This window comes from Amia ocellicauda, chromosome 3, assembly GCF_036373705.1.
Source record: "Amia ocellicauda isolate fAmiCal2 chromosome 3, fAmiCal2.hap1, whole genome shotgun sequence".
Taxonomy (NCBI): Eukaryota; Metazoa; Chordata; class Actinopteri; order Amiiformes; family Amiidae; genus Amia; species Amia ocellicauda.
Genome location: NC_089852.1, coordinates 11,388,707 through 11,416,621, shown reverse-complemented (window position 1 = coordinate 11,416,621; position 27,915 = coordinate 11,388,707). Strand labels below are relative to the sequence as shown.

The window sequence follows — 27,915 nt, the reverse complement described above, 5'->3', positions numbered from 1 at the left end:
TCCCACGGCTCCGTACAAAGACGCTCACGTGACAGGTTACATAAGGTGTGCTTGACTGAACAATGCAGAAAGTATCGGGCTTCAAAACATTCCAGCTCCCAAAGTGGGTCATGTTTTGTCAACGTAAAAATAAATGAACGATCTGGTGAGGTTTGCTGTTAACCTGCAGGGTGAATAGGAGTGTCTGTGGAAAAATGTTAATCCTATATTTAATTTTTAATTTTTCCTTCCCTTTTCTGCCCTGTATTCATGTGAATAGCAATTATATTTTTCCAGTAAGACTCTGCTTCCTGATCTGACGTCTCTGTTTATACCAGACGCATTAAAAAAAGAAATTACAGAAAGGTAATATTGTTCAGAGTTAATTTGGTGATTGAATTTTAAGTTAAATGATGTCCTGTTCATACTGTCCATGTTTATACATGACTGTCTTTTTTTTTTACATTTCCTAATATCTTTGCATATCTTAAACAGTGCTTCAATAAATAGTCATTGTGTACAATTCCTGTGTCCTGCTTTTCATAAAATGAGGGAGATCTGTTTTTCTTATTCTAATCCGCTTTTTGCCGTAGGTCTCTGTAATTGTATAACTCTCCTTGTTTCTGTTCATTTTTCACTTGTGTGTTTCGGCTGCCTTGCTTCCGATCTTCCCGCAACAATGAACAGTCATTGAGCTGGTTGATATTTGCATAGTCTTGGAGCAATCTGTGCCAAACTCCTACAGAGCATGGACAGGAAATGCTGAAAAGTAAGCTGTTTATCAAAGTTTGCCTGCTGCAGACTGCATGCCAAAACTCAAAGCGTTTGTTGTAGTAGGAAAGCCTTTAATTGGAGTAGGTTTTCTCACGTATACTAAAGTGAATTGTAATTCATACATTGAGCAGGGCAGTAGTGTACATTTCACACAAACATGGAAATTTGAAATTGTAGCATAGTCAGTTTGCTTGAGCAGTGTGTTCATCAATGCCAAGGAAAATTAAGTTTAAGTGTGCGATCCTCAAACTTCTCTCCAGTGTAAACATGGCTCCCGATTATGAGAAAGTAATTGTCAAAAAAAAAAAAAAAAAAAAAAGGTTGATGAGGGCTTGTAGCCAGAAATAAATCAAGTTAAAAATGGACCCAATGTTTCCTGTACCCAGAAAACTCAGATGCATCTTGTATCTGGCAGACAGACCAATGGGGGCTCGGCACTAGTTATGCTCTCCAAACCCTACTGTGCAGGAAACCCTAGCTGTGTGAGTGGTTGGGAACCATCCTGATGGCTGCGTTACTCATGATGAGTGTGAACCAACAGTCACGTCTTATCTGTTTATCAGTCATATTTTGACTCGGGCTTTCAACGTGCTCATTCTTTGTCTGGTCTTGGCACCTTGTGAGGTCTGCACTGACCCCAGGAACAATCTGCTGCACAGATGTGTTATGTGACAGTGCAGTTTACATAGTGTCGGATGGAAGCATTTCTCAGCCCCCTCCTTTCTGGGCTGTGCGTTTTTAATTTTTTCTACAGCTAGCTGGAACCCTTCTCAGAACACTGGTGACGCATACTTAGTATCTCTTCCAAGCGACGCACTTTTTTTTTTAAAAATGAATCTTTACAGGAATATTTTAAGTCTTTTTTACATTTAAACTTGCATTTTTGTGCGTGTGTGGAACAAATGAATTTAATGAGTGGATGAATATTGAAAGTAGGTTGCTTTAAAGAATATGAGAGATCCATTTAACTAGAATTACACAGTATACACCAGAAGAACATTGGCTTTACTGAAGGTTGTATTTTCATTACTCTTTTCTTTCTTCCAATTTTAGCTTGCCTGTGAATCGTTAAAAGGCTCCCTGTTTCATAAGTCTTGGCATCTTTATCAAGAACAAATGCTCTTTGTTGTTGGATCACGTATGGCACAGAATGAATTTAAAACATATCAGCAGATGCATCACATTTCTCTCTTATATAATGTTGGGTTGTTGCCCTTGTTTTGGGACAGAGGCTTTCTTGTTGTTTAATGAAAAGCAGGACAAAACATGCTAGTTGCTTTTCTCACCAGTGTGTGTGTTTGTTTTAAGATAATCCAATGCTGTAGTCAGACCGCCTGCATCAATTCAGATGGAAAGGCAGTTAAGTTGAGTGGGGGGGGGGAGAAAAAAAATCCCAAACCTAGCATATGTGTGGATTGATGATAATGGTCATCCATATTACAATATGTAACAAAACCATTCACAAAAAGCCAGGTCACAGTGCTAGCATACAAAGCCCTCTTGCAATCTTTCCTTTAGGCATGCTCACATGGATTAATAGTACTTTCTTTGCCAATTTGTCAAGAGGATTTTTATCCCCATACCATACTAATTAATGATTGTCCCATGACAGGTCAAGTCTTATGCTTCTGAAACGACTCAAGTTTTAGCTTCTCTTTTACTTTCTGCCCCGACTGATCAGTTAGACTGTGTCCTGCCACCTATAAAATGCTATACTTTTATACCACAGGCTCACTCACATGATTTTGTAAAGCTTTGCGTAGCAATATATTATGTTTGTTGACATATCAGAGAGATGGTACATCTTTTCTTATAAAGATGGTAGTATGAGCTGGGTGTGACGGACACTTGTGTTCACTGAAACAATTGCTTTCGTTTCGGACCAAGCAAACCATGAATTCCCATTAAGTTCAAATTTAGTGGATACATGAAATATTTGAATATTTAGGTGCTTTAATTATTGGATGAGAAGCAACATAAATTGGGAATACCTTTCTCAATCATGCTTTATGGGTTTTTGAGTTATGACTGAAATGTTGATCATTGCTTTCCCCTGAATTTCTAGTTTACTTTAATTTTGATGTGGGTGATTTTAGCTCAGACTCATTTATTTAAACCTTCAATTGTTTTTGCAATTGAAATGGTTTCTGGAGAAATAAACACAGGACAATTGTTTTAATCTGCTTGCTAAAAAATCACTGTAGCAAAGGTAGGCTTGGTGTAGAATCATTTTATAAAACTTGGTCTATGTTTCTAATTAAAGTACCACTCACTGAGTCAGCAGATGAGCAAAACCATGAAGTTACCTACGCTGTCAACACTATGGCAGCAAGACCTGCTCTTCCAAATCCCCTGATCGCTCCACTCACCCACGGAGCAGGAGCGGCTGGAGGTGGGCGCCAGTGCGTGAACTCGTACTTCATACACCACTGCCAATAGTTTCAAACTGTGTAACCCTGACGCATTTTTAACTGAAGTGTGAACAAATAGAACTGCACTTTACAGACCCAAAAAATTGTGTACACTAATGTACACATTTAAAACCTGCAAGTTTCCGGTAAAAGAACAGGAAACGCAACAAGTACATGCATAATAATTTTTATTTGAAATTAAAAATGATCATCAACTATCAAATCTGCTTACCTCCAAAAATAGAGAGAGGCTGGACTGTACCCAATCAAGGAGTGATTAGTTTAATGATTTTCCTGTGCATGTCTGCTATTGCAGCAGTGAGCTGTGAAAAGGTTTACAGAATGGAGTTTCTTGGAGGCGGAGTTGAGATCAGGTGATTTTATTTATTTATTTTCTTCAAATGCCTATGGAAGCCACCCCCCCACCACCACCACCATAATTGTCCCTTTCTCTCTGTGCAAACCCTCAGCATTGCCTGTCTTACTAGTTTACTATGGTATGGGCAGTTTGCCCTCAGTGGACAATAACTATCATATTTCCACAAACAATGTAGGTGTTAATGTTAAACAATAGATTAGTTTGCACTTTTTTTTAATGCCATTAAGTATGGTTGTAATTTGTTGCCTTTCACTAGAAAACGTCAAAGCTATAGTGAGGCACTGAATGTTTTTAAAGTATGTATTTATAGAACAGTTGTGCTCAAATTCTTGGCATCCTCTCATGTTGCTCCAACTGATGTTGGTTCAAAATAGTTTGAGATCTAAGATTGAGTGGTTGTCAACTAAAGACCTCTTCCAAGCAGGAGTGAGGGTTGTCCTTTAGCAGTTATGACAATACCCATATATTAGCAGCTTGGGTTCTACTGATGTTAAATATTAAGGGGAAAGAACTTGTCTGCCATACCTGACAAGGGTAGCCAAACAGTGTGTTCCCCATACTGTAGAGCTGAAGCAACAGCTGATTTAGGGATGTTCCTAGAAAGTTTCCTTAAATTAGATTTTGCACATTTTTATGATCTATGAAGGCAGAAGAATGTTCAAAGGAAAATAAACGGCAGTGGACAATCAGGGATCCGAGAAATCTCGCCAATGGAAAATTATACAAGACAAACCAGGAGAGTAAGAGCACACTCATTCCAACCTCTCCCCTTTCATTGACTGATCAGGTTACGCACATTTTGGAGGTCGATATCTTAAATATACTCACGCAGCTTGGTTAATTATTAGCTCGTGACCTACATAGTTTACTAAGTGTAACAACAGGAGAGGAGGGGAGGGGGACGAGACAAACTGACAACTCGATTATGGGCAACTCCTCACTTTAACTGTAGGATACAAAAAATAAAAATAAGTGTCTTAAACATTGTAAAAGTAACGGTAATCATGATGCATGAGTTCTGAACCACAGATGTGAAAAGCGTCAATCTGATCATAGATATAGGAGCTGTATGATGTACTGTACGCCAGCTGAGTAATTTCAGAGCATGAAGTATCCCACAGCCTTCTGCTGTTGTCTTCAGCGTCACTAGTGGAAACCAGCCAGCTAACTGTAGGCGTATTTTTTGTGAAAGTCTGGTCAAGTATTTGTTCAATTATATAAGAGACACATGCGCAAAAGGCTCTCTGTGCCCCCTCTGTGACGCCCAAACAACTGCGTGGAGGATAGATGTCAGAAATGTTGCCGGGGGATACAAACAAGTGTGAGGAGCTCCCAGTTTTAATAACCTAGCTACTGTTGCTGCTCATTCACCTTAGACTTGCAATGCAGGGAAGCACTTGCCATTAACAGATTGTCTGTTACAGACTGTCTAGTGAATGCAACATTTCAAATTGTTATTCAATGCCTTTGTACATAGTATTTTTTCATATTTTGGGACATTGTTGCATCATATGGTTTCGTTTACCATGCTGGCACATCATTGCATTCTAACATTCTGCTGTTCCATTTAACTAAAGCATGCAATTTCTCTATTGTACTTCTAACCAGTAGCAGTAGTTTTTTAAAACCGCATATAATCGGAGCTATGGGCAAAATCTTTGTCTCCAAAGCTGCCAAAGCAAGATCACATGTGGGCTGTCTATTCAGATACTAATTATTGCTTGAAATAGCTATTAGCTGTAGAAAAATGCTAAGGAATAATCGTAATTTCCCTTATGTAATTAGCTTTAATTACAGAGCTTGGATGGCCATAAATATTCATTTGCATATTATATGTAATGGTGTCATTCTTAATCCAGTAATATCTACCATGCCTTAGTTTGTTGTAATCCTGCACTATTGGGAATGTATCTGCTTACCTAAAAATGCCCTTACTGAACATTTTGAAAACCTTGTTTTCACCATTCTTTCACAATCCTGCACTTTTGCTACTGAGCACTATCTGCAAGACAAACTCACTTTGTATTGAACAATCATGTTCAACTTTTTGTTTCATCACAGCAAGTTGTTCAGGAAAGACCGCGGCACTTCAGTGCACCTCTGTCTGACTCATACTCAGATGCTGGTTGTAGGTTATGTTGATTGACGTGTTCACGGTGCTAACAGCTAGACATTTTTAGCACTAGCAGCCGATACTAACTTACGTTTTTCACATAATGAACTGTGTTTGAGTCTGTCAAATCTGTCATCAAATCAGTTGTCCCAATTCCTTTTAGAAACTTAAATACATTGCACATCTGAAGGCAAGTGCCACTGTGCACTGATAAAGCAAAGTGGCTCTTCCTCTGGATCAAAAACAATGATTAAAGCACTTACATTGTGATTTCAAAGCCATATATTTCTTCTTTGCTTGGTTATGCTTTGGCTTTGTGAAAAAGGCAAGGAAATGACCATAAACACTTCCTGCAGAGGGAGGGAAATGGAGGAGGGATGTAGTTGGGGGGGTTGGCGTGGGTGCGGTAAGGGAATGAAAGAAAACTTGGGAATGAAATATTGTGAATGACATTTCCCCGATTCCACCTACAATGGTCGTCCACCCACAACTGCCAGCTTCATTTGCTACTGCTTTTCAAAACAAGCTGGCTAATACCAGCTCTGAAAGGCGCGAGTCCTGAGAGCTCATTAAATCCCCCTCTCCAGCGCGCTCCTCTGCCTGCAGCGAGAGAACATGCAGGTTATAAATAGAAGTTATATAACATCCCTTTGTTGATGCCAAGTGCCGGGACAGAAAGGGGGGGTGAGGGGGGGAAATGCGGCATGACCTTGTTTTTCAGAATAGACCGCCCCCGCCTGCCTGTTGAACATTCTTATTCCGCTGAGGGATCATCACTAAAAAGCCTGACAGGATTTTATTGTGCATTTACAAAAAAAGGAAAGCGAATTCTCATTGGAATCTGGGTAGGTCTCCCCCGCTGCCTATATGCCACTCTCTTACGAAACGACTGACGTTGCTGCTGTGCCGAATGGAATCGCTCCCGCTGTTTGAATTAATTTAATCAACCAGACCTTCCAACACCTTTTTCGGTCTCACTAGTTGAAAATCCTGCTTTCTAATCAAAGTCAAAAGGAAAAGGTGGGATTACACACAATCAGATGCCATAGTATTTTTCTATGGTATTTATTCCACTGCATTACAGTTTACTACATTCCAAATACTGCGTGCAACACAAGAATATTCCATTACTTATTTATAATTTGCAAGTTCAAAAGTTTTAAAATGGCTCTTATGTCTTGCATAAGGTGGCATCTAGTATTTTTACCTGTAGCCTGTGAAGACACTTTCACCCCATCCAGGTGTTTAAAAGGGAGAGGAAAAGCCCCATTGAAAGAGCTCTAATGCGAGTTTATCAGATAGGGGGAGCTACTTGCATCTTTTCCATTAGTTTATAAGCAGTGGTCTTCAGCCCTGGTCCTGAGAAGCCCGATCCACTTGTAGGTTACCCTAAACCATCTCTAAATACTGGGAACACATGCAAGTTATTCATCAATTAAGCAAGGGAATTCTTGCCTCAAGAGGCAGAAGGTATGCAGATTGCGCCAGTGGTTTCTAAATGACAGAATTTACCAAACACCTGCTTAATTGATCAAAATGAAATACTTCCAGGTGTTTATAAATTGGTGATAGAAAAAACCTGCCGGATAAAGGCTCTTCAGGACCAGGGTTGGAGACCGCTGCAGTCAGGGGAAGTGATTAATTCAAAGTATGATGGTCCTTGCCGCAGCTTGGCACTAAGCAGGAAGTGCCTTCCTTATATGGTAGTTCCACAATTCCATAAATAGCAGTTTCATCCCATTTGCATAGTTTTCATGTCTCGGCTGACGTGGAACAAATTACATGACCTTCCCTAGCTCAGGTTAAGGGGTTTCCCTATTAGTCTCTTCATAGATCTGCTGTTTCAGACAAAGCAGTCTATACTGACCAGTAAAAAAGTCAGTTTTGGCCCATATAATAATCCCAAGCATTTTATACAATTTCTCACAGGTACATTAATTTTATAAAATTGAGACATTTTTGAAGGAGGGGAAATGGCATTTGCTGCTGAATACATTGGTGGATTTGTGTAGCCTTTCATTTAATAATAAAAAATAAAAAAAAATGCAAGAAAATTGTAAAATGCATAAAAATTAGTCTTCACTGCAATGCATGTAATTTGGTATTATGGCTTGCCTCAAGACTTCAGAACGTAATATTTTTACTGGGCATGCACAGTATTTACAAGTGTTCCTGTATATAAATATCAGCTGGCATAGATCTAAATTGTTTTTAATTGAAATGCATGTTTGGTTTGTCGTAGCCTTTCTGTAAAACTGCATGTTCTTTCATCCTCAGTGGCTGGTGGGCTACAGTTCAGATAGAATAGGGATCCTTTGTTTAGCATTTCTTCTGAAGTACTTCATACAGTTCACTTTGATTCTCTTTGTTTGGGTTATACGACTCTGAGAGATGCAGTCGGACTGCCTCACGGACCTAACGGGCACTTGTTCTGTAGACTTTACCGATAGCCCCTGGTAGAAGCAGCTGACCTTAATCTGCAGGCAGAGTGCGAGGTGAATGTTATGCAAGTGGCTCAGGTTTCCAAGGTTTCCAAGATGAGTAAACGCACCGGAGAGAGCTGTGATGTGCACAGGGGATCATTTTAATCTGATTGTTATTATTCCAGCTCTCCACTGTTCAGTCCCAGAGGCTTTCTCTCCCCGACTCTCCTCCAGCTCACACTGACGGGGCCTACTGTCGGCATAAATGAGCAAGCGGTCTGATCACAACTGCAAGGGAAACTTCAGCTAGAATTTCCCTAAAAGATGTATTTTTTCCATTTTATCATTATGTATTTGTGCTGCTTTGGTACCCATCAGTTTTAAGATGCTCAGATAGATATTTTACACACACACATGCATAAATAATACTATGCAAAAAAAATCTGTTAACCTAAAATTTCAGTATTCAAGAAACCAGCTGTTCAAAACAGAGAATTGTCTATTCTTGACTCTATTTATGGTGCAGATACAATCCTGTGTTACTTGGATGGACACCTCCCTTTGCTGTATCGTGCTTGGTGTAGTTGGCAGGGTGAGCATATTTATGGACATGTCAGATAAGAATAGGTACGGAACACATCTTTAAAGGTCAAATGGTAAACCTAACAAATCTTGCCGATGTGTCTTTGTATAACATTTGTTGATTTGAATAATCATATACCTTCTACTTATGCGCTTTGTGAAGCTTGATTTTCATGGTTTCCCAGCTATGCAAATTTGTCTCGGTTCAAACGCATCTCAAGGGAGAATGTGATTTTCAGTTGCGCACTTCTGCAGTTCAATTCTTCATAAATAGTTTTACACCTATATTGATCACCTTCTGTGTTTGCTGGATGCACTGCAATGCGCTGGATGTTTGCCAAAATACAACTGTCCAACTAAAAGGTTAATGCAACTTAATAAACAAGCTAGCAGGTCCTTTACTTGCATTTTCTACATTTGATTTCAGTATTTTAAAAATATATATTCTATGCTTCTTTTCCACAAGGTGCTTGAAGTGATGCCGAGTTGTTTAGCTGTAAAACTATACTGTAGATGTAAAAACAGTCAATAAATCTAGGAGTTTTGTAAAATATGTAAACCAACTGGAAAGTTATGGTAAAGATTTCAGTTTATTTTTGTAAACCGATGAGATTATACATGTAAATTTAAAAATGCATTTTTTTTTTATTTTATTTAATCCAAGGTGTTGAATAAAATACATGTTAACATTTATGATGGCTGAAAATCACCTCTGAATTGTACTAACTAAGAAGACAATACAAAAATAAGTGCCTTCTGCCTGTCTGGCAGGACACTACAAATACTTAGTTATGTCACCACCATTTTTCTTTGCAAGATGTAAGCTCATAGAGCTGTCAAGTCTGTCAGTTTGCCTGCAGTCATTTTCCAAAACTCCTTCTTTTTTTCTGAAGCATGCATCTCTCCCTCTGGAAATGCATGTGACAGGATTATGTATACACACTTCTGTTAATGTATGTTATCATTTGACAGTAACCAGCAATGACCAAATGCATGATATAACTTTATAGGTGCTCCAAATAAGGGGGCACCAGATGTTTTCTATTGACACAGAAAAGTGATGGGCCATTTACAACCCACCTGCCCTTAAGGGACTGTAAAAAAATGTTATATAAGCATACAAATCTTTTTTAAGCTCTGTAATTACTACAGGATCTCCGCAGCAAAACCCCATAGTTCAAATAATATTGTCATGACAACTTCAGACATCAGTGTCCAAGTTTTAAATGCAAAATGAACAGGTTACATTGTAATGGCAAACATGAACTGTAGTTTCCTAGTGACAGTATTATGTAACGTGGACAGTATTTACAATGCATGAATTCTTAGAAAGGGTATATTGATGACATTTATTTTTTTGTGGTCTATATCCATGGATTTTACTTTTGGAATTTGGCAGATAGTTAAATCAAGTCAGAAAAATGTTATTCCTTTCCTAAATATAGTTACAAAAGTTTTTTGTTGCTGAGCAGGGGAGAAATTTTTTAAATTTTAAATTTTTTGGTAATTCAGTGTTTTTCTCTATAAACGACCATTGCCATGCACAATTGGAGGGAAAAGTCAGGTTGAAGGAGTTTTACAGATTGAGAAGGATTTGTCAGAATGATTAAATTGTTGAGACGCAAGTAAAAAAGAGATCACAAGATTTACAGTTACAGTAACCATATTTTGGAAGATGCATAAGCAAGTTCTAGAGATGCATGCTTAGAACTTAGAACAGAAAACTCCTTGAGGGATTGTTTAGAATTTGTCCATTGGATTTTATTTATGTAAGCTTAATGTGTCAACTTTGAGTACATTAACAACAGACTTGAAACCTTTGGCAGATTTTAAAATTATCTACAATTATTTCATAATGGACATCTATACATTTTCACTTTATAACCTACAATTGAAACCACAACTTAATTTGAGTTTTTTAATCTGTTTCCTGGTCATGTTTGAATGAAATTTGCCATGTCCTGAATGATTTGTTTAGCGGTCATCAGTTATGATTTGTGCCAAGGATATTGGTGGTAGAATTCCCAGAAGACCTGTTTTTTTTTTTTTTTTTTTTTTTGCATTAAAAAGAATTATCCTGCAAATTGATTTTGTGTTGCAAGTAAAAAAAAAAAAAAAAAAAAATGAAGACATTGGAATTAATCTTATTTGAAAGGCATAAGCAGGAAATGGGACATGGTGTGACAGTAAGACATAGTGTGTCCAGATCAAGGTGATCTTGAGGTCAGATTGATATCTGGTTGAGAAGTACCTCTTCCTGTTAGCAGATGCATGCAGATTATTCCCCTGGTTTTTGAGTTGGCTGTTCAGGTATCCTGGGTGCAGCAAACTGCACAGTACAGGCAATTGGGTATTCCGCAGCATACTTAAATGCTGGTTGCGGTGGTGTTTAACAATATATTAATGGCAGAAGTTATTGGGACATAACAAATTTACTGATATGCTGTAGCATTCTTAGTGGAATTTAATTTTCCTTTCTATAATAATGTTGCCTGTTACTTCAGCTGAAAAACAGAGGGAAATCAAATGTGTGCTGTTGAAATATGATTGCAATCTCATTTCATCAAGCTTTAATTCCCTGCCAATCAGATCATTTTCTACAGGTTTTGTATTGGATGGCCCACCTTATTAATGTGGGGATGCATAAGATTTCCTGCTTTTCTGCTTCAATGATGCTACAACCAAATTCAGAATGAAGTGCTGCTTTTTTTAGTTGAACTTCAGTCACTTGATCTTTGTTGCTCAGGCTGCCTCTCTGGAAAGGGAGAGACTGAATTCAGTTCTAACCTGGAAAGAAGGTTGGTTATATAAAAGGCTTTCAAAACTGGCCTAGATACCAGCTGATATCTTGCTATCCCTCCCTCTCTCTCTCTCCCTGTCATATTTGCTTCATGCAGAACTGGCACAAAGATATAGGGCATGATTTTATTTATATATATCGTTTATTTATTTTAATCTCTTCTCCCCCTTCTGTGTAATTCCCTGCTATCAGTGTGCTTCTGCTATAACTCTTAAAATAGCTGTTCAATTACTGAAACCTTTTGTGAAAAGCAGTGCTAAAAGAAAAAGTAAATTGAGTTGAAAGTTATTTAAATATACCATTTTACTCCTATTTTGAAGTTTAAGTACTTCAGGATGAATTTCAACATAAGTTTCTAAACAATAGTTTGTTTTACACCATTTTTCCTTGTTACGTGGAAATGTATTGTTGCTGTCCCTGGGAGCAGTTTGTTGCAGTGATCAATTGAGAGGGGTGCTTTAGGTGATCTCTTTGCTTATTTACCAAGTGTGATGTAGGTTTGATGGAGGTTTTTGTTAAGCAGTTTTGAAAGAATGGTCTGACCAAAATGATGCTATAGTGGTACCAGACCAATGACATTGATCCTGTTCAGCTGCTGAAGTTATGAAGTCAATAAGGGATGGAGTGTAACAGCTCACTGTGTGCATGATCCAGTTACAGGGATGTCATTCCCCTAGATTTTTGTTTGAAGACTCTTCAGACCCCAGCATGTCAGGGGACCAGTATTTTGGTGTAGCAAGTTTGCTGTATTTGCAAGTCTAAATAACCCAATTATTAAGCTAATTTTGAGGCAGTCAGTCTTCAGTTACTGGGCTTTGTTAATTTCTTCTGTATTTTTTTTCCTCTGCTTTAATTTGCCCCTGTCCCTTGCAGCGCTCTTTCTACTGCCGTCTGACAGAGGACAAGAAGTCTGAGAAGTTTTTCAAGGTTTTTTATGACCGGATGAAGTTAGCCCAGCAGGAGATCAAAGCCACGGTCACAGTTAACACCAGTGATCTGGGCAATAAGAAGAAAGACGACGATGCCTCTGACCGAGATGTGCCAGTCCGCAAGAAAAGTCAGTGTTCACCTTTTATATGCCAATTGTCCTGATATACAAGCTTTAAGCAAAGGCAGCATCTAGCCCAGTGGTTTCCAAACCTGTTTGACTACCCCTTGCCCTGCTGGTTTTTGTTCCAATTGAGTTCAATTAAGTAATTAAAAGCTTGTTTGGAACAAAAACCAGCAGGGCATGGGGTACTCCAGGAACGGTTTGAGAATTCCTGATCCAGCCATGTGTGTGTGTGTATGTACCACCCAGGATGGTTAAACACATACACAGTAGTGAAAACAAATCTAATTTCTTTAAAACGTGTATTATGTATTTCATAAATGTAACCTGTATTATAATCCTGGAGATAATCATATATTATCCTAAACTGCAGAGCCTGCCATCTTAAAGTGTACAACCAGACAGATTATGCAATACTATCAGTTCAATCTTGCATGGTGTTTTTTCCCCCCAAATATTATCATTTTTATATGGTAGGCCTCGTAGTGTGTGCTTGGCAACCAAACAGTGCCACCTTATTTATAATTTGTCCTTTCCCCCAAACTTCCTCCTCATAGTCAAAGAGGCTGCAGCCCAGATAACAGAAGAGGTACGGGAGCAGCTGCTAGAGGCCTCCTCGGCCACCAAGAAGGCCTACAACTCCTATCGACGAGAGGCCGACCCTGAGGAGCACTTTGCCTCTGGGGACGGCCAGCCCAGCTCGGGCGATAAGAACAAGGATGACGGCGAGATGAGTGTCATCATCGCCATCATGCAGCCCATCCTGCGCTTCCTGCAGCTGCTGTGTGAGAACCACAACCGCGATCTGCAGGTCAGGGGGTTTCTGCGAGTTGCAGGCAGTGTTCCCACAGCACAGATCTTGTTGCAGATCGAGTGGGCTGTGTTGGCACACACTCGTACCTTTTTGCAGAAATGAAACCATGGAGCAAAAGTAGTAGAAATGATAAACAACATTTTTTTCCTTTACAAACTACTCATTCAGTTTTGAAAGCAGTTCTTCTTTTAAGTCTCAATTTATTTGCACCTATGCAGTAGTAACTGAGTAGTAACCTGAGTAGTAACTCCAGGTGACTGCTAATGCTCAGAAGACCCAGCAAGCTCACTAAAGCATGCAGGTGATACCTCTATTGACCTTGTGTTTGATCAGAATTCAACCTGATCTTACAAAGGAATTAATTCCAACCCCCTAGAAACTCCAAAAATCAATTTCAATTATTCTGTTTTATACTGTGTGCAAGAAGAAAAAACTGCATGATCCCTGCTCTATCAAACGGCAAGTATAGCCCTACACTTGTTATGATTTAGGAACTGAACCAAAATCAGTGAGATGCCCTTTCCTGTTGGAACCAACAGGTGTGTAGGGGGTTGGGAGTCAGTGCTCCCTGTCCTCTTAGTGAAAGTAGCAATGTGTCCTATTGTGACCTGTTGACTTTTTAGAAATAAATGAGTCAGTCTGGGCAAATGAGGGATAGCTAGTTCTACCCTATGTACAGTTGGATTTTTCCAGTTAAATTTAAATCTGTGACTAGGGGCTCAAAGAAATCACATAGAAGTTTTTATTTGTATTAAAATGTTTGTATTGTACTTGTGTGGTGGATATATAGGGGCAACAAATCTGCTTGAGATGCTTATCTTGGGATTAAACCCAAGCACATTATTGTTTTAACCTAGATTCCACATGAACAAATATCCAAATCTAATGACTTTTTAAGAGACATTCAGCGCAATATGTCTCCTGATTTCAAAAGAATGCAACACTGAGTTGACAATCTGTGCATCAGTAAACAGCCTTGAGTTCTCTCTTAACCCTGAACCCTGTCTGGCAATGCCTGTCTATTAGCTGGGAACTGAGGCTGTGTGGGCTGACATTCTCTCTGGACAGTGTATGCTGTTCCCCAGCCAGCCTCAGTCAGACTTGGTGTGCAAGTCAGACTAATCCTATTGAGATGTGTAAATGCATCAGGAAACATTAAAAACTATTTTTTTTGTGCCATGCCATTAATGAAACACCTTATAATTATAGTTCATCTATATCTATATAGATATATAGATATAGATATTGTAGATGTTACTATATCAAGCTGTGCTGTACCATTAGTTTTATAATCTTGGAGAGAATGTCATGGCATGTCATCTTTAATGCTTCGGTTTTATTGAAACCTGCTCTAACCAGGGTTTGATAGTGTAATGTAGAGTCATTTTCAATCCACTTTGAATTAAACTACTTTCTTTCCCTACAAGTTCTCTATAAATATACTATATGATGCATAGTACAACAATAATATGGCCATATTCTCTCCTACCACAGCAGAGTTTTGATTTTTCCTCTCTGAAAACCAGAGGCCCTTCAGTAATTAACTCTCAGTATAACGTCGCTCAGGGCTGTCTTAAGAGCTTTAAATGCAGACGTTCAGATGTTTTCCTTTTTGCCCTAGAATTTTCTTCGCTGTCAGAACAACAAAACAAACTATAACCTAGTGTGTGAGACACTGCAGTTCCTGGATTGCATCTGTGGTAGCACCACTGGGGGCTTGGGGCTCTTGGGGCTCTATATCAATGAGAAGAATGTGGCCCTTATCAACCAGACTGTGGAGAGCTTGACAGAATACTGCCAGGGCCCCTGCCATGAGAACCAGGTAAGGCTGAGCACTGACTCTAGACTACCCATGCAGCCTGCTACGCTTCAGTTTCCACACCTATAAAGGTGTTCCTCTACCCCAGTCCACAGAGAAACCTGGTGTGTGTGTGGTCTTCACAGTTTAAATACAAATGTGTTGGAGCAATGTCCTAGTCTGCCTCAGCAGGACCACGACCTGCCTTTTGCAGTGAAGGGGAAAGCAGGAGAAGGAAAACCCCCTTTTTATGATGATCAATTGGAAATTATTGTTCAGGAGGTTTAATGGCATAGAAGTCATGGAGCACCTCAGCTGGAAAAAAGTCAATTGAATAAGGAACACAAAGTTAATCTGCAAGGTGCCTTCAAGAAGCTGGCAAACAAAAAGCTGACTGCTAGTGCGGTTATAGGCAAGCCTTCAGGGCACAGTCTGTTGTCATATTTGCCTCTTCAAGATTTGACTATTCCAACAGTTTAAAAAAACATAAGTGTGTGTGTATAGGATTAGGGGGGGACATATGCAATGTTGACTGTTAAATTCCCCCCCCCCCAATAATGTATGCCCAGCTCCATAGGTGTCGGGTATGTTTCCCGCCCAATTCTGAAACAAAACCTACGCCCCTTTGTGTGTACATCGAAGCAAGTAGAAACATCTTGGGGAGGCCTTCATCCCACAGTGGATCAATGTGTTTGTGGTAGTGATGGTGATGCGATGTATATGAGGTTTTTACTAATTTATGCAAATTGCAAGTACCACTAAGTTACAGTGGCTTTAATAAATATTTTAATATTTGACTTACCTCATTTGCATTAACTCATCCCATTTATTTATTTTTTATTATAATTTTTTTTAATATAAAGGAACATCTAGAATGAAATACTTTTTCAAATATGACAAGGCCATTCAGTTTGTAGTACACTGGTTTTCTTATGCTCATGTTTATATACAGACATAATTTTAGTAGTGTAGTTAAGTGTTCCTGTCAGCAGTAGAATACAGATCTTCTATTCACAACACAACAGTGGCCTGCTGCAGTTTTAGTGTTATTTTCCACACAATAGATGTATTCTATTTACAAAATGTACAGAAATAATTGTGCATCTAATTTCTGTTGATTCTGTGCTTTTTGTTCATGTAAGTACAATTGTTTTCTTCCCCAGCATTTATTATTAACCTTGTTCTTTAGTGCAATGGTACAAAATGTACAGAAATGATTGTGCGTAATGTGTGCTTGCAGAATTGCATTGCCACTCATGAATCTAATGGAATTGACATCATCATTGCTCTAATTCTCAATGACATCAACCCCCTGGGTAAAAAGAGAATGGATCTCGTCCTGGAACTTAAGGTGAGTTTTCTACAGAACTCTGACCTTCACTTTGCTGTGTCTGCCATCTGTTACTGCTTGTACCTTGGACAGTCATTGGTGGTCAAACTGCCATAGTCAAGGAACTTTAGCCTCAACTCATGGCATAATTATAATTTAAAACTGTTGCATTGTTTTTTATTCTGTTGATCTCTGCACCAAATATCTACTTTTCCACAATTCTCACCACTCAAAATTCCCTGAAACCTCAACAAAATTCAAGCAGTGTTTCCCTGCATCTTTGTAGTAGATTGTGGTTGACATTGTAATGTTGGAGTGGGGAAGCAAAGCATCCTTCCTGATGGATTAGCGTTGTAATGGGTACCAATACTTAAATGCTTAAATATTTGAGTTTTACAAACATTACGGAAATTGCAAATGGGCTAATCTAGCTATGCTTAATGCCCATTCTGTTCTGTACACGTTTTCTTCCTCTCCCAGAACAATGCTTCCAAACTGCTGCTGGCCATCATGGAAAGTCGCCATGACAGTGAGAACGCTGAGAGGATTCTTTACAACATGAGGCCCAAGGAGCTGGTGAGGCCATCCACAGTTTTCAAGAAGACTTTTATTGTTGATTGAGTGCAATATGCATTTTATATTAGAAATCTAATTTATTACTCCAACTTTATCTGTCTGCCTCAATCTGGTTCTGAGGGGGAGGAAAAGACGCCCATAAAAAGGAAAAAAGGACATCCTTTGCATTCATTTAGAAGGAAGAAAAAACTTGGCATGCATGGTGTGAAAAAGACTGCAGATTTTTCCATTTATGCACTAGTCTGGCCAAGCTGCTTGAAATGAATTGCCCTGTTTTGCGTGAATAGGATTTCCTGAACGTGGGTGTGCCAGTTAACACCTTTCAGTGTGCTGTCCTACCACCACCCACAATCCCCCTGCCTTGCTGTGCTGTTTTGGAGGACCATTAGTAAGATTAAATCATCACAAAGTACTGATAAAATGCAAGTAGTCCTATTTCTGTGATGGGGGGGGGGTTCCTGTCATTGAACCATTCATTTTGATTTCTAACACTGCAGTAATATAAAGAGTGCTCAGTTTTCTTACATTCTCTTACCCCATTTTTGTGATCAATACCAAAACACAACTTTTAGGAGATGACCCCAAAGGCAATGAGAAATGTGATTGGCAGTTTTGAAGAAACCAAACTGGTGACTCAGATTGTATGCTAGATTTATCAGATCTTGGATTTCACTGCAAAGTATATGGAAACTCTTCACTTTTTATTGGCTACAGTGTTTGCTGCTGTTGGTTGTTGCCTTTTTTGTCCAGTTTAGTGAGTAATGAAACCCTTAATGTGGGCTTTCTGTTGGGCTATAATTTCCTCTTACACCTTTATTCCCACAGGAATGTTAACAACTTTGAAACAAAATGGACACCCAAAATTCTTTAGCTTCAGAACATTTCATAGGTAGCTTCCAAACTAAAATCTTTGTACCCCTGGCATGAAAATTGAAACTGGAATATAAAGGTAGTGGGTGAATGTTGTGTGGTTAATTTTGTAGGTGGAGGTGATAAAGAAGGCCTATCTGCAGGGAGAGTTGGATTTTGAGGAGACTGATGAGGAAGGGGAGAATGGAGAGGATCATGCAGCCTCCCCTCGAAACGTTGGCCACAACATCTACATCCTGGCACATCAGGTACAGAGCCCTGCCACCAAGGATAAAAACATACATAAACTATTACAGTCACTGTTTTCTTGGGAGCTTATAGTTGTTTGATATGATGATGATTATGATAGATATTTACTTAAAATCTTCTGTTTTTTACATTTTATAAAATAATTAAAACTGGTATATTAATATACATTGTCTGGCACTTATGTTTTCAGAAACAAATAATGCAGTGGTATCAATCTACCTTGATTATGAGTGTGCACAAATGTACTCTACACTTAAAGGCATAATTTTTATATTTGAGAATTGACAGCTTTCTTTTTCAACTTTATGAAGTTTTTAAATTGTCTGAGTGTTAAATACGAAAGATTGTGGTAATTGCTCCATTTGATAGAGGAGATAACGGTAAACAAAATGCAATCCCCCCCCCCCCCCCGTGTGTTCAACAAACCCGCCCATTGCTGACCACAATTAATCACAACAGGACAGACTTTCCGCCATCTTGCTCCTGCTCCCAGAGTGCCGTACTGCAGCATAAACAGTCATCATAACACTAACATCTCGTTTGTGAAGTGCATGTTTTCACAGTTCTGCGCTGATCCACGCAGCTCCACCAATGGTAGAGGAGGATTCTGCAGTTCTGCGCATAACAGTGATAATCTGTGCACAAGAACCTGAACTAAAATATTAATATTCAGAAAGTAATGTGAGCTCTGCTCAATTACTTGGGGCAGCGCCATCACTGCCAAATACATCGATCAGCCATAACATTATGACCACCTGCCTAATATTGTGTAGGTCCCAAAACAGCCCTGACCCGTCGAGGCATTGACTCCACTAGACCTCTGAAGGTGTGCTGTGGTATCTGGCACCAAGACGTTAGCAGCAAATCCTTTAAGTCCTGTAAGTTGCGAGGTGGGGCCTCCATGGATGGGACTTGTTTGTCCAGCACATCCCACAGATGCTCGATTGGATTGAGGTACTGACCACTGCAGACCGGGAACACCCCACAAGAGCTGCAGTTTTGGAGATGCTCTGACCCAGTGGTCTAGCCATCACAATTTGGCCCTTGTCAAAGTCGCTCAGATCCTTACGCTTGCCCATTTTTCCTGCTTCTAACACCAACTTTGAGGACAAAATGTTCACTTGCTGCCTAATATATCCCACCCACTGACAGGTGCCATGATAATGAGATTATCAGTGTTATTCACTTCACCTGTCAGTGGTCATAATGTTATGGCTGATTGGTTTATACTGACTGGTTTTCTAAAGTCCCAATCAGTTTAGACAATTGAGGCTAAAAAATAAACAAACACACATAGTTGCTCGCTTTGCATGCCCACCTATATAGCTTTGCGTGCCACTCTGGGCACGTGTGCCACAGGTTTGCCATCCCTGGTTTGAGGGATCAGAGTTAACGAACAGTGTGGTATGCGGTGTACAGTTGGAAATCACCGCCTGCATACAGTACAGTGATTCTCTCGTGTCAGACTTCTGCACAATGGAAACTTCCTCTGTCAATGAGCCTCCATACCCACAGTTGGACACTGATTAGACTCTTTTGCAGTCAGCAGTCAAACTATACGTCCTGTTTTGGTTTACATAGGAGGGTGGGGGAAATTTTATTTAGCAAGATGTGCAGTAGGTGTGTTTGCCCTACAAGACTTGTCATGGGTTTTTTCATCATGTTATAGTGTTGAAAGTGAGATGGAGGCACTTGAATGTAATTGAGTCATTTACATTAGCAAACACTACTTTGAGAGGCTGCTTGGTAGGCCAACCTCTTTTTAGGAAAATGGTGAATTCAGTCATATCTTCAGTTTTTCATTACTGGGAGCAGTGGGCATAGCTAGCTGTTGTGTGTGGAAAAGTTATCATGAAACATTCTTTGGGGACTGAATGTGGGTTCTGTTCCTAAAATAGTACTTTTAAGGTGTTTAAGATGTACAGTATGTGTGATTGAAGCTTCATGTGTTTTTTTTCACAATTTCAAAAGAAAACCTGACTGGGATGTTCTTGTTTGCTTTTTCAGAAAAAGTTAACAAGATTCTCAATTTATAGAAATTCACTTATTCTTTGAAGCATCTAGTTATATTTGTATCTTTATGTTCCACATCTTTTCTCCTAGTTTATATATATATATATATATATATATATATATATATATATATATATATATATATATATATATATATATATATATATATTTTTTTTTTTTTTTTTTTTTTTTTTTTTTTCTCTTTACAGAAAGCTTGCTTGGCCTCTACATTTCCTTTCTATATAAATGTATGATGCCGCATGTTATGCAGTGACAAGGTTAACACTAGCCAAGCAGCCTTCTAAACTACCTTGCGCTAGTGAAGCATCTCGTCCTCAAAGGCAGTTTCAGAAAGCAAAGGGGAAAATGGTGTAACCTTTAGAGATGTCATTATCTGTTGCAGGGACTGTCAGCCCTCTGATGTCTTTTATGTGGTTTGTGATTTCAATCCATAGCTGGCTCGCCACAATAAGGAGCTGCAGAACATGCTGAAGCCTGGGGGACTGAATGGAGAAGGAGATGAGGCCCTGGAGTTCTATGCCAAACACACGGCCCAGATTGAGGTCAGTGCAGACAAGCCAAGGAAACCCAAGCAGCCATGAAAACTCTGCTTTCTTTCTTTATTTCTTTATTATTTCTTCCACACAGAATAATCTACTGCAACACCTATTTTGAGAATTTTTTCTAATCTCCAGTTATTATTCTTTCTGCTTTTATATATATAATCTATATTTTGTTGTGGTATCACCATCTAAAGTTTCAGGAGTAATTCCCCAGAGATAACTGTTTTGATTTAAATTCTCCCTACTGACTGCAACTCTTGTCCTTGAAAGCTGTGGAAAGTGAACTCTTTGTCTGCAGCTTTGGAATAGCAGTTTTGGAACACGGTTGTGGTTATCGAGCACCACATTCTATGCAAAATATTTAGTTCTCAAAGATGTGGTTATTTTAGGGCATTGAAGTCTTTGGATCTATTATAAGCATATTAAATTGCTCACACAACAGATATTATTGTACACATTTATAACATGGAAGACTGACATTGTCATCAGTCAGCTTCAGTACCACACCACTTATGGATTGTACACACGTAAAATGTTTAACTGGAAATATCTCTAACCATTTCAATTACCGAAGTGAGAAGATCTTTATAGTAAAGGTTACATTTATCCAGTAACATTTGATGTCAAGTTAACATTGATTTATGCTCACTTCTATATGTCCCAAGTCCTCCACAGAGTAATAATTTTGTTAGTTGATGACCACTTTTATTCTGAGACTTGCTGCAGGACAGTTCAGTGGGAGTTCCTGAGATTGCATGATCCTTGTCCTGCACATTTTGTTTTGCAGTTTAAAAATGTAATGTTGATTTTCAATGTAACATGTGAATAGGTCAAAAAAACCAAAAAAGTAAAATGAACATTTAAGTCCAGGTTCCAAACTGAACAAAAGTCCTACTATTAAAAATCCATGCTTCACTGAGATGGGCCTATCCTGAATTTGCATCCATTTGTCATAGAACAGTCATCCAACATATCCCTGCTCTAAGCGAAGTGGGGTCAGATCCCCTGAGGTTCTTCAGAAAAAGCCCAGGGGGGTTCCCCAAAATAACACAAACGTACTACCCCTAAATCAGACCAAAAGTAATTATGGAGGAAGAGTTTTACTTTTAACAAACTTCTGGACTGTGTTTCTTGGGGATCCTCCATTAATGGTTTTCATTTTGTTGTTGTTGTTCTTTATGTACTGTTATTACTGCATTGTAGTTTTTTTTTTTAGTTTGTTTTCTTCTGTTAGAGAATTGAGGTGTACATGCCATGGTTTATAAAAGGCAAAGGGAATTTGAGAGCCCCTGTCCTGGAGAGTGACTGCTCTCCACTCTGGTTGTTGTCAGATTGTGCGGCATGATCGCACCATGGAGCAAATTGTCTTCCCCGTACCCAACATCTGCGAGTTCCTCACCAACGAATCCAAGCTGAGGGTTTACTATACTACCGAGAGGGACGAGCAAGGCAGCAAGATCAATGACTTCTTCCTCCGGTCAGAAGACCTCTTTAACGAGATGAATTGGCAGAAGAAGCTGCGAGGTACTCAAGAGGCTGTTGGTAACGCAAACACGGTTCCCTGTGCGTCTTCTAAGTAATTCTCATAGTATCTGTTTATCTGCGCTCACTCTCCCTGGCCTCCTCAGCCTGTTCAGAGTGGCTTCTGACCGGTTTGCTTTTGCATGCTAAATGGCTAAAACGGAAACTACTCTCAACCTCGGAGCCAGGGGCTGAGGACATATAAACATAAGTTAGAATTCTAAGTCATGTTTTCAATTGGGTGTTCATGCTCTTTCAAATTTCCATGCGTGAAGAACTGCAGCAAAGTTAGCTGGGCTGATGTTCTCAAACTATACTGAAGTCCTGTTGACAGAGCTGCTGTTTTCACCCTGTTGCGCATATTGTAAAATCTATGCATTGCCAATATTCCATCTGCCATCTTCGTGCGAGAGACACACAGGCAACCCATTCCAACCCACTTCCAGCACTGCCTGCTTGTATAAATAGACTACTCAGCTCCCAGCCTCCATTGGGAAGGGCATTAATTGATTATCACTGCAACATTTCACAGACTTTAATAATTTGGCATGCTGATTTTGTACCTTCAGTGTGTAAAGGTTTCTCTGCATTCTAGAAAGAAACTGGTCCTTGATTTATTAAAAAAAAATGCATGGCATGTGTTGATGTGGTCTGTTTCACTCCCAGAATCCCATTAGGAAGTTCAGTTTAGCTCTACACTGTTCTCAGGTCTGATTGGCTGGAAAGATTAGAATATGATCGGGATATGATAGAATATGGTCAAGTCAGTAAGGATTTAATATTACAAAAACAAATCCATTTGAATTTGAATTGAAAAGTAAGATCATTTAAATGTTTTATTAAGCACAGACAGCTGTCACACAAGGAGCTGGCAGTCTGGGACATACCTTTCAGCTAAGCAGAGTGATCCAGTCCGGCTCCTCAGTATTAGAGCCAGGAGGAAATTTGTGTAAATGACTGGTGTGCCAGCTTTTAACCTGGTGTCAATCTGCAGCCACCCTGTTTGCTCTGAGGTAGGGACTGGCTGGCATCTGGCAAGTGCTCTTTTTAAGCCAGCTTCAAGTAAGGTGAAGCGGCCTTTGAAATTGCCAGAGCAGCTGGTTGCAGTGGAACATGGAGTACTGGGGTGCCGTGAAATGCTTTATACATTCAGTATAGTTTAATGTTTACCTGCACAAAACAAAAACAAAAAACATGTTTGATGGGGTTGTATCTTGTCGATGAAGGTTTTAATTTGAATTTTAAATGTGCTGCAACCAACTTTTTTTTTTTGAGTGGGGGGTGATATATTTTGTGAAAACTAAATTGTTATAGATTCAAATTTCAAATGTTACTCAAGCCATTCATAGGTGTAGGTAGGTGGTGGGTGACGAGAGGGTTGATGTAATGAAGCCCCCCCCATCCCCCAATGTTGTGAAAATTACATTGCCCCCCCATTAATGTATGCCTGGCTCCATAGGTGTAGGGGACACGTCCCCCCCAATTCTGAAACCAAACCTATGCCACTGACCCCATTGATATATAATTGTATTTAATGCATCAGTGTTTTTTACACTGTTACTAAATGTCAAGCTCCCTTTCCAGCATTTAATGCAGTTTATATTCCTAGAATGCAGAATCTGCTTAATGCTGTACAGTCTACCATTAATTAACAGTTCAGAGTGTAATTTGTTCTGAATGGGATCATTGAAGGCAGTTGGTCTGCCAGGGGGATTTCACACGACATATCCGAGGTGTGTGTGCCAGACGCATGATGACAGTTTTCTATATGAATCAGAACTGAGAAGTGCAGTTGCATTCTCTCTGTACTCTGTAAAGTCATGAGTGTTTGCCTGAGTGTAGAAGTTGAAAAATCCCCTCACCGATTTCCTCTTTTCCTTTAAAACCCAACCAAATTCTGCTTTCACAATAGCAGACGTTGAAACTGATTGCTTCAGCTGTATAGCTGCCGCTCACATCTCCTATGAAGCATTATACCTCTTGATTCACACTTTGTCCCCTTGCAAATGCTGTCTTCAAAGGTCCTCTGTTGTCGTTTTTTTGGGGGGTGGATTTATTTTATTTATCTTTAAACTTTCCTTTCTTTTATGGATTTTATGTATTTGGGGGGTTTAGTAATCTTAAGTGAAAAATGGTAATAGAATAAAAATGACATGAAATGATAAAACAGTTTACCTCCTTACTTCTTATGGAGTTAGTTTTTATTTTGTTTTACATTTCATATTAGTTTTTTTTCCTCCTCAATTTTATATATACTTTTTATCCCTCACTGCCTGAATTTTTAATATTACAGCTTGGGGGGAAATGGAACACATTCCGCACCTGCAGTTGACAATCTGAGCCAATTGGATGGCTTTAATATTCAGGATAAAGCTTTTAAAAGGTGCATTACATGGTGGATCACAAAAATGCAGTGTGATTTGCAGTGTCTGATCAAACCTGAACAGGCAAATGTCAGCCTTCAGTAAAAACCCTACATTTGGCATATTGAGTTGGACAAGAACTTGAAAGTTGAATTGTTCTTTTCATATGTAAAGGCACAGACAGCCAGTCTCCTTCAAGTGTAATTAAAAGCAGAGTGAAGATGGCTATTTGTGGACTGAGTCATGGTTTGTGTTCCTTGGGGAGTATAGTTATATCTCCTGTCTGTAGCAGGACCCGATTGGCAATGGAACATATTCTTGCCATTAACAACATTTATTGTAGTGAGGGATTAAAACACAAAAAACTTAAACTCCATAAAGCTTGTAAGGGGGAATGTCCTGTTTAAAGTAGTGTTGATGCTGTGGTTCCCAGTGCGATGGCATGTGAAGTGTTGTGGTGCCACTCTCTTGTTCTCCTCAGCTCAGCCTGTGTTGTATTGGTGCTCTCGCAACATGTCCTTCTGGAGCAGCATCTCCTTCAACCTGGCTGTGCTCATGAACCTGCTGGTGGCTTTCTTCTATCCCCTGGAGGGCATCCGGGGAGGTAAGTGACATCACAAACATTTGGAGAAAGGAGCAGACACAAGAAAGGCCTGAGACCAGTTACTGAAAACTGCTTTACCTTAGTTCCCAGTTAAGTGTTTCTTGAGCTGTGCAACACCCTTAAACTAGCTTGAACACATTGAAGTTAAATGCACTAGTTAAGGGCAAAATTTATATATTTGATTAATTTTTTTTTATTATTTTATTGTTGGTTTTACATATTTAACCTCATTGGCATTTTTGCTTTATTTTTAAATATCCTAGAAGTTTCACTAGCAACAGGAAAACAGATATTTTTCTTTGCATTAGCTGTAAACTCCCTCACCTTTATTTCATCTCTTTCCATAGCAAGTTCCTCATTGGAGAAACTGTTTGTGTGCGCACGTGACATTTGGTTAGTCAGAGATGGTATTCTTGTTGAACACTGGGTTCAGACCTATAGTCTTTATCTTACCTGTACAACACCTCTTGAGGACTATTTTCCAAGATAATCTGTCTTGAAAGTTAAATGCAATTAATTGTATTCATTATTGAAAATGCCTTTTTTTTTTTTTTTTTTGTCCCTGCATAAATCACAGCTTTGAAGAACATGATGCAAGAATCTTAATCCTTTAACAGCAATTCAGCCTTTATGATGAAACTAATTCTGACATGAATATCCCAACTTTAGAGTACTTTCAAAACCACAACACACTGCAGTGATAATCATATCAATTTCATTCTGGCAAAATGGGTAAAAATAAGAAACATAGCATAGTTTGGTCTTCGTTCTAAATTATTAAGCCTGATTTTCTTTCAAGAAATTCGCCTTGGGCGTGATTCTCGTCTGTATTTACGGCTTACAAAACCACGACTCTCAAAGGAGAACCTGTACTCGGACAAGGATTTTTATGTCAACTGATTACCATGAAATCAATTCAACGAAGCCTCTCTACATGCTATTCCACTGTGTTAATGGAGACCTCAATGAATGTCATGGGGATTATACATAATGTTTTCTTGTCACTGGCTGACCTGGTTATTGATACCACAAAACTAAACATTTACATAACAAAGGTTGTATGCTACTGTGACATGACTGAGTTTTAGTCAAAACTGTTCTGTCCTGTGTTTCTTCCCAAGTCAGTAAGTCTTAGTGCATATATCTGCTTCATTGTTGGAAGTCTCTTCAATTTCCAAACTTCCTAAAAGTGCATCCTCTCAAAGACAAGAAAAGTAATGCCAAGCTATAGGTATATACAGCTCTCGAAAAAATTGAGACCACTCCAAGTTCAGAAATCAAAATCTTATTTTTTTCCAGAGCTGTATACAGTGGCTATAGGAAGTATTAACCCCCCCTTGGAATTTTCTTACATTTTGTTACAACTTGCAATTGTGATGTATTCAAATTGGGATTTTTTCCCCTTTGATTTACACAACCTACTCAACACTTTGAAGAGGCAAGATCATTCGTATTGTGAAACAAAAGGTTATTAAAAATCAAACTGCAATGTCTTAGTTATAGAACTATTCACCTTCCTGAGTAAATACATGGTAGAACCCCCTTTTGGCAGCAATTACTGTGGTGAGTCATTTGGGGTAAGTCTCTAATAGGTTTACTAGGTTTCTGGATTGTGCAAAATTTGCCCATTATTTTGAAAAAATTGGTTCAAGCTCTGTCAATTTGGATGGGGATTGTTAGAGGGCCGCAATCTTCAAGTCTTGCCACAGATTCTCAGTGAGATTCAAGTATGGTCTTTGACTGGGCCATACTGGGCTAAAACATTCACTTAAAGTTTTAAGCCACTCCAGGATCGCTTTGACTGCACGCTTGGGGTCATTATTCTGTTAAAAGGTGAATCGCTGTCCCAGTCTTCAGTCATCTGCAGACTGAAGCAGGTTTTCCCTGTATTTAGCTCCATCAATTTTCCCTCTACCCTGACAAGCTTCCCATTCCCTGCCCATGCAAGTCATCCCCATAACCTGATTCCACCACCACCGTGCTTCACAGTAGGCATGGTGTTACCTGGGTGATGTGCAGTGTTGGGTTAGCACTAGACAGAACAAAGTATTAATGCCAAATAGTTACATTCTTGTTGCATCAGACCACAGAATCTTTTGCCACATCTTATTGCAAATTCCAAGCAGGATTTTACATTGACTCTATTCAGAAATGGCTTCCTTTTTGCCACTCTTCCAGGCCAGATTTGTGGATCAAAGGGAAACTTGAATTCAGTGCATCGATATTTCTGGTTCTAACGCAACAAAATCTGAATACTTCCTATGTAAAACTCACTAAACTTTCATACTTGAAGCTTTTATTTAAATAAGTTGTCATTCACTTAATTAGGTTTCACTTGACGGGGCTACATCCTGCTATCACAAAGGCATTTTTGCTTTAATGTTTTCTCAGGTGAGGTCTCTGAATGCCGCATGCTCTTTGAGGTTTAAAAGCCCTTGCATATCTGCACTCCGTCATGCTGTTCAACTAGCTCCACATTAAGCTTGAACTTGACCTTTTGAGAACATAAGTCTCAGCCTACTTGAGGTTAGTGTTTGATGCATTTAGATTTAGATGGGTTGTAACTCTTAATTGATGAAAAATCTTCTTGCTGCTGTTGCTTGTATTTTGGTAAAGGGCAGAATATTTCAGCTGGTGTCCCTTCACACTTGAACAGTAGAAGGTTTTCAATATTAGATTTAAGACCACATTAAGAGCTACCA

General features: G+C 39.1%; 1 protein-coding gene across 5 annotated transcripts in view; it reads left to right on the top strand.

The window, feature by feature from the left end:
* itpr1b (inositol 1,4,5-trisphosphate receptor, type 1b) overlaps nucleotides 1–27,915 on the top strand; it is a 144,618-nt gene that overhangs the window by 87,396 nt on the left and 29,307 nt on the right. For 3 of the 5 annotated variants that reach the window (XM_066698146.1, XM_066698144.1, XM_066698147.1), the window contains 9 exons: nucleotides 12,335–12,518; nucleotides 13,070–13,323; nucleotides 14,948–15,148; nucleotides 16,365–16,475; nucleotides 16,935–17,030; nucleotides 18,014–18,148; nucleotides 20,618–20,725; nucleotides 22,057–22,249; nucleotides 25,091–25,213. In XM_066698146.1, the coding sequence (XP_066554243.1) occupies nucleotides 12,335–12,518; nucleotides 13,070–13,323; nucleotides 14,948–15,148; nucleotides 16,365–16,475; nucleotides 16,935–17,030; nucleotides 18,014–18,148; nucleotides 20,618–20,725; nucleotides 22,057–22,249; nucleotides 25,091–25,213 (1,405 nt within the window). Of the gene's footprint in view, nucleotides 1–12,334; nucleotides 12,519–13,069; nucleotides 13,324–14,947; nucleotides 15,149–16,364; nucleotides 16,476–16,934; nucleotides 17,031–18,013; nucleotides 18,149–20,617; nucleotides 20,726–22,056; nucleotides 22,289–25,090; nucleotides 25,214–27,915 lie in introns of all 5 variants that reach the window. The other 2 variants (XM_066698145.1, XM_066698143.1) reach the window with 1 other exon arrangement.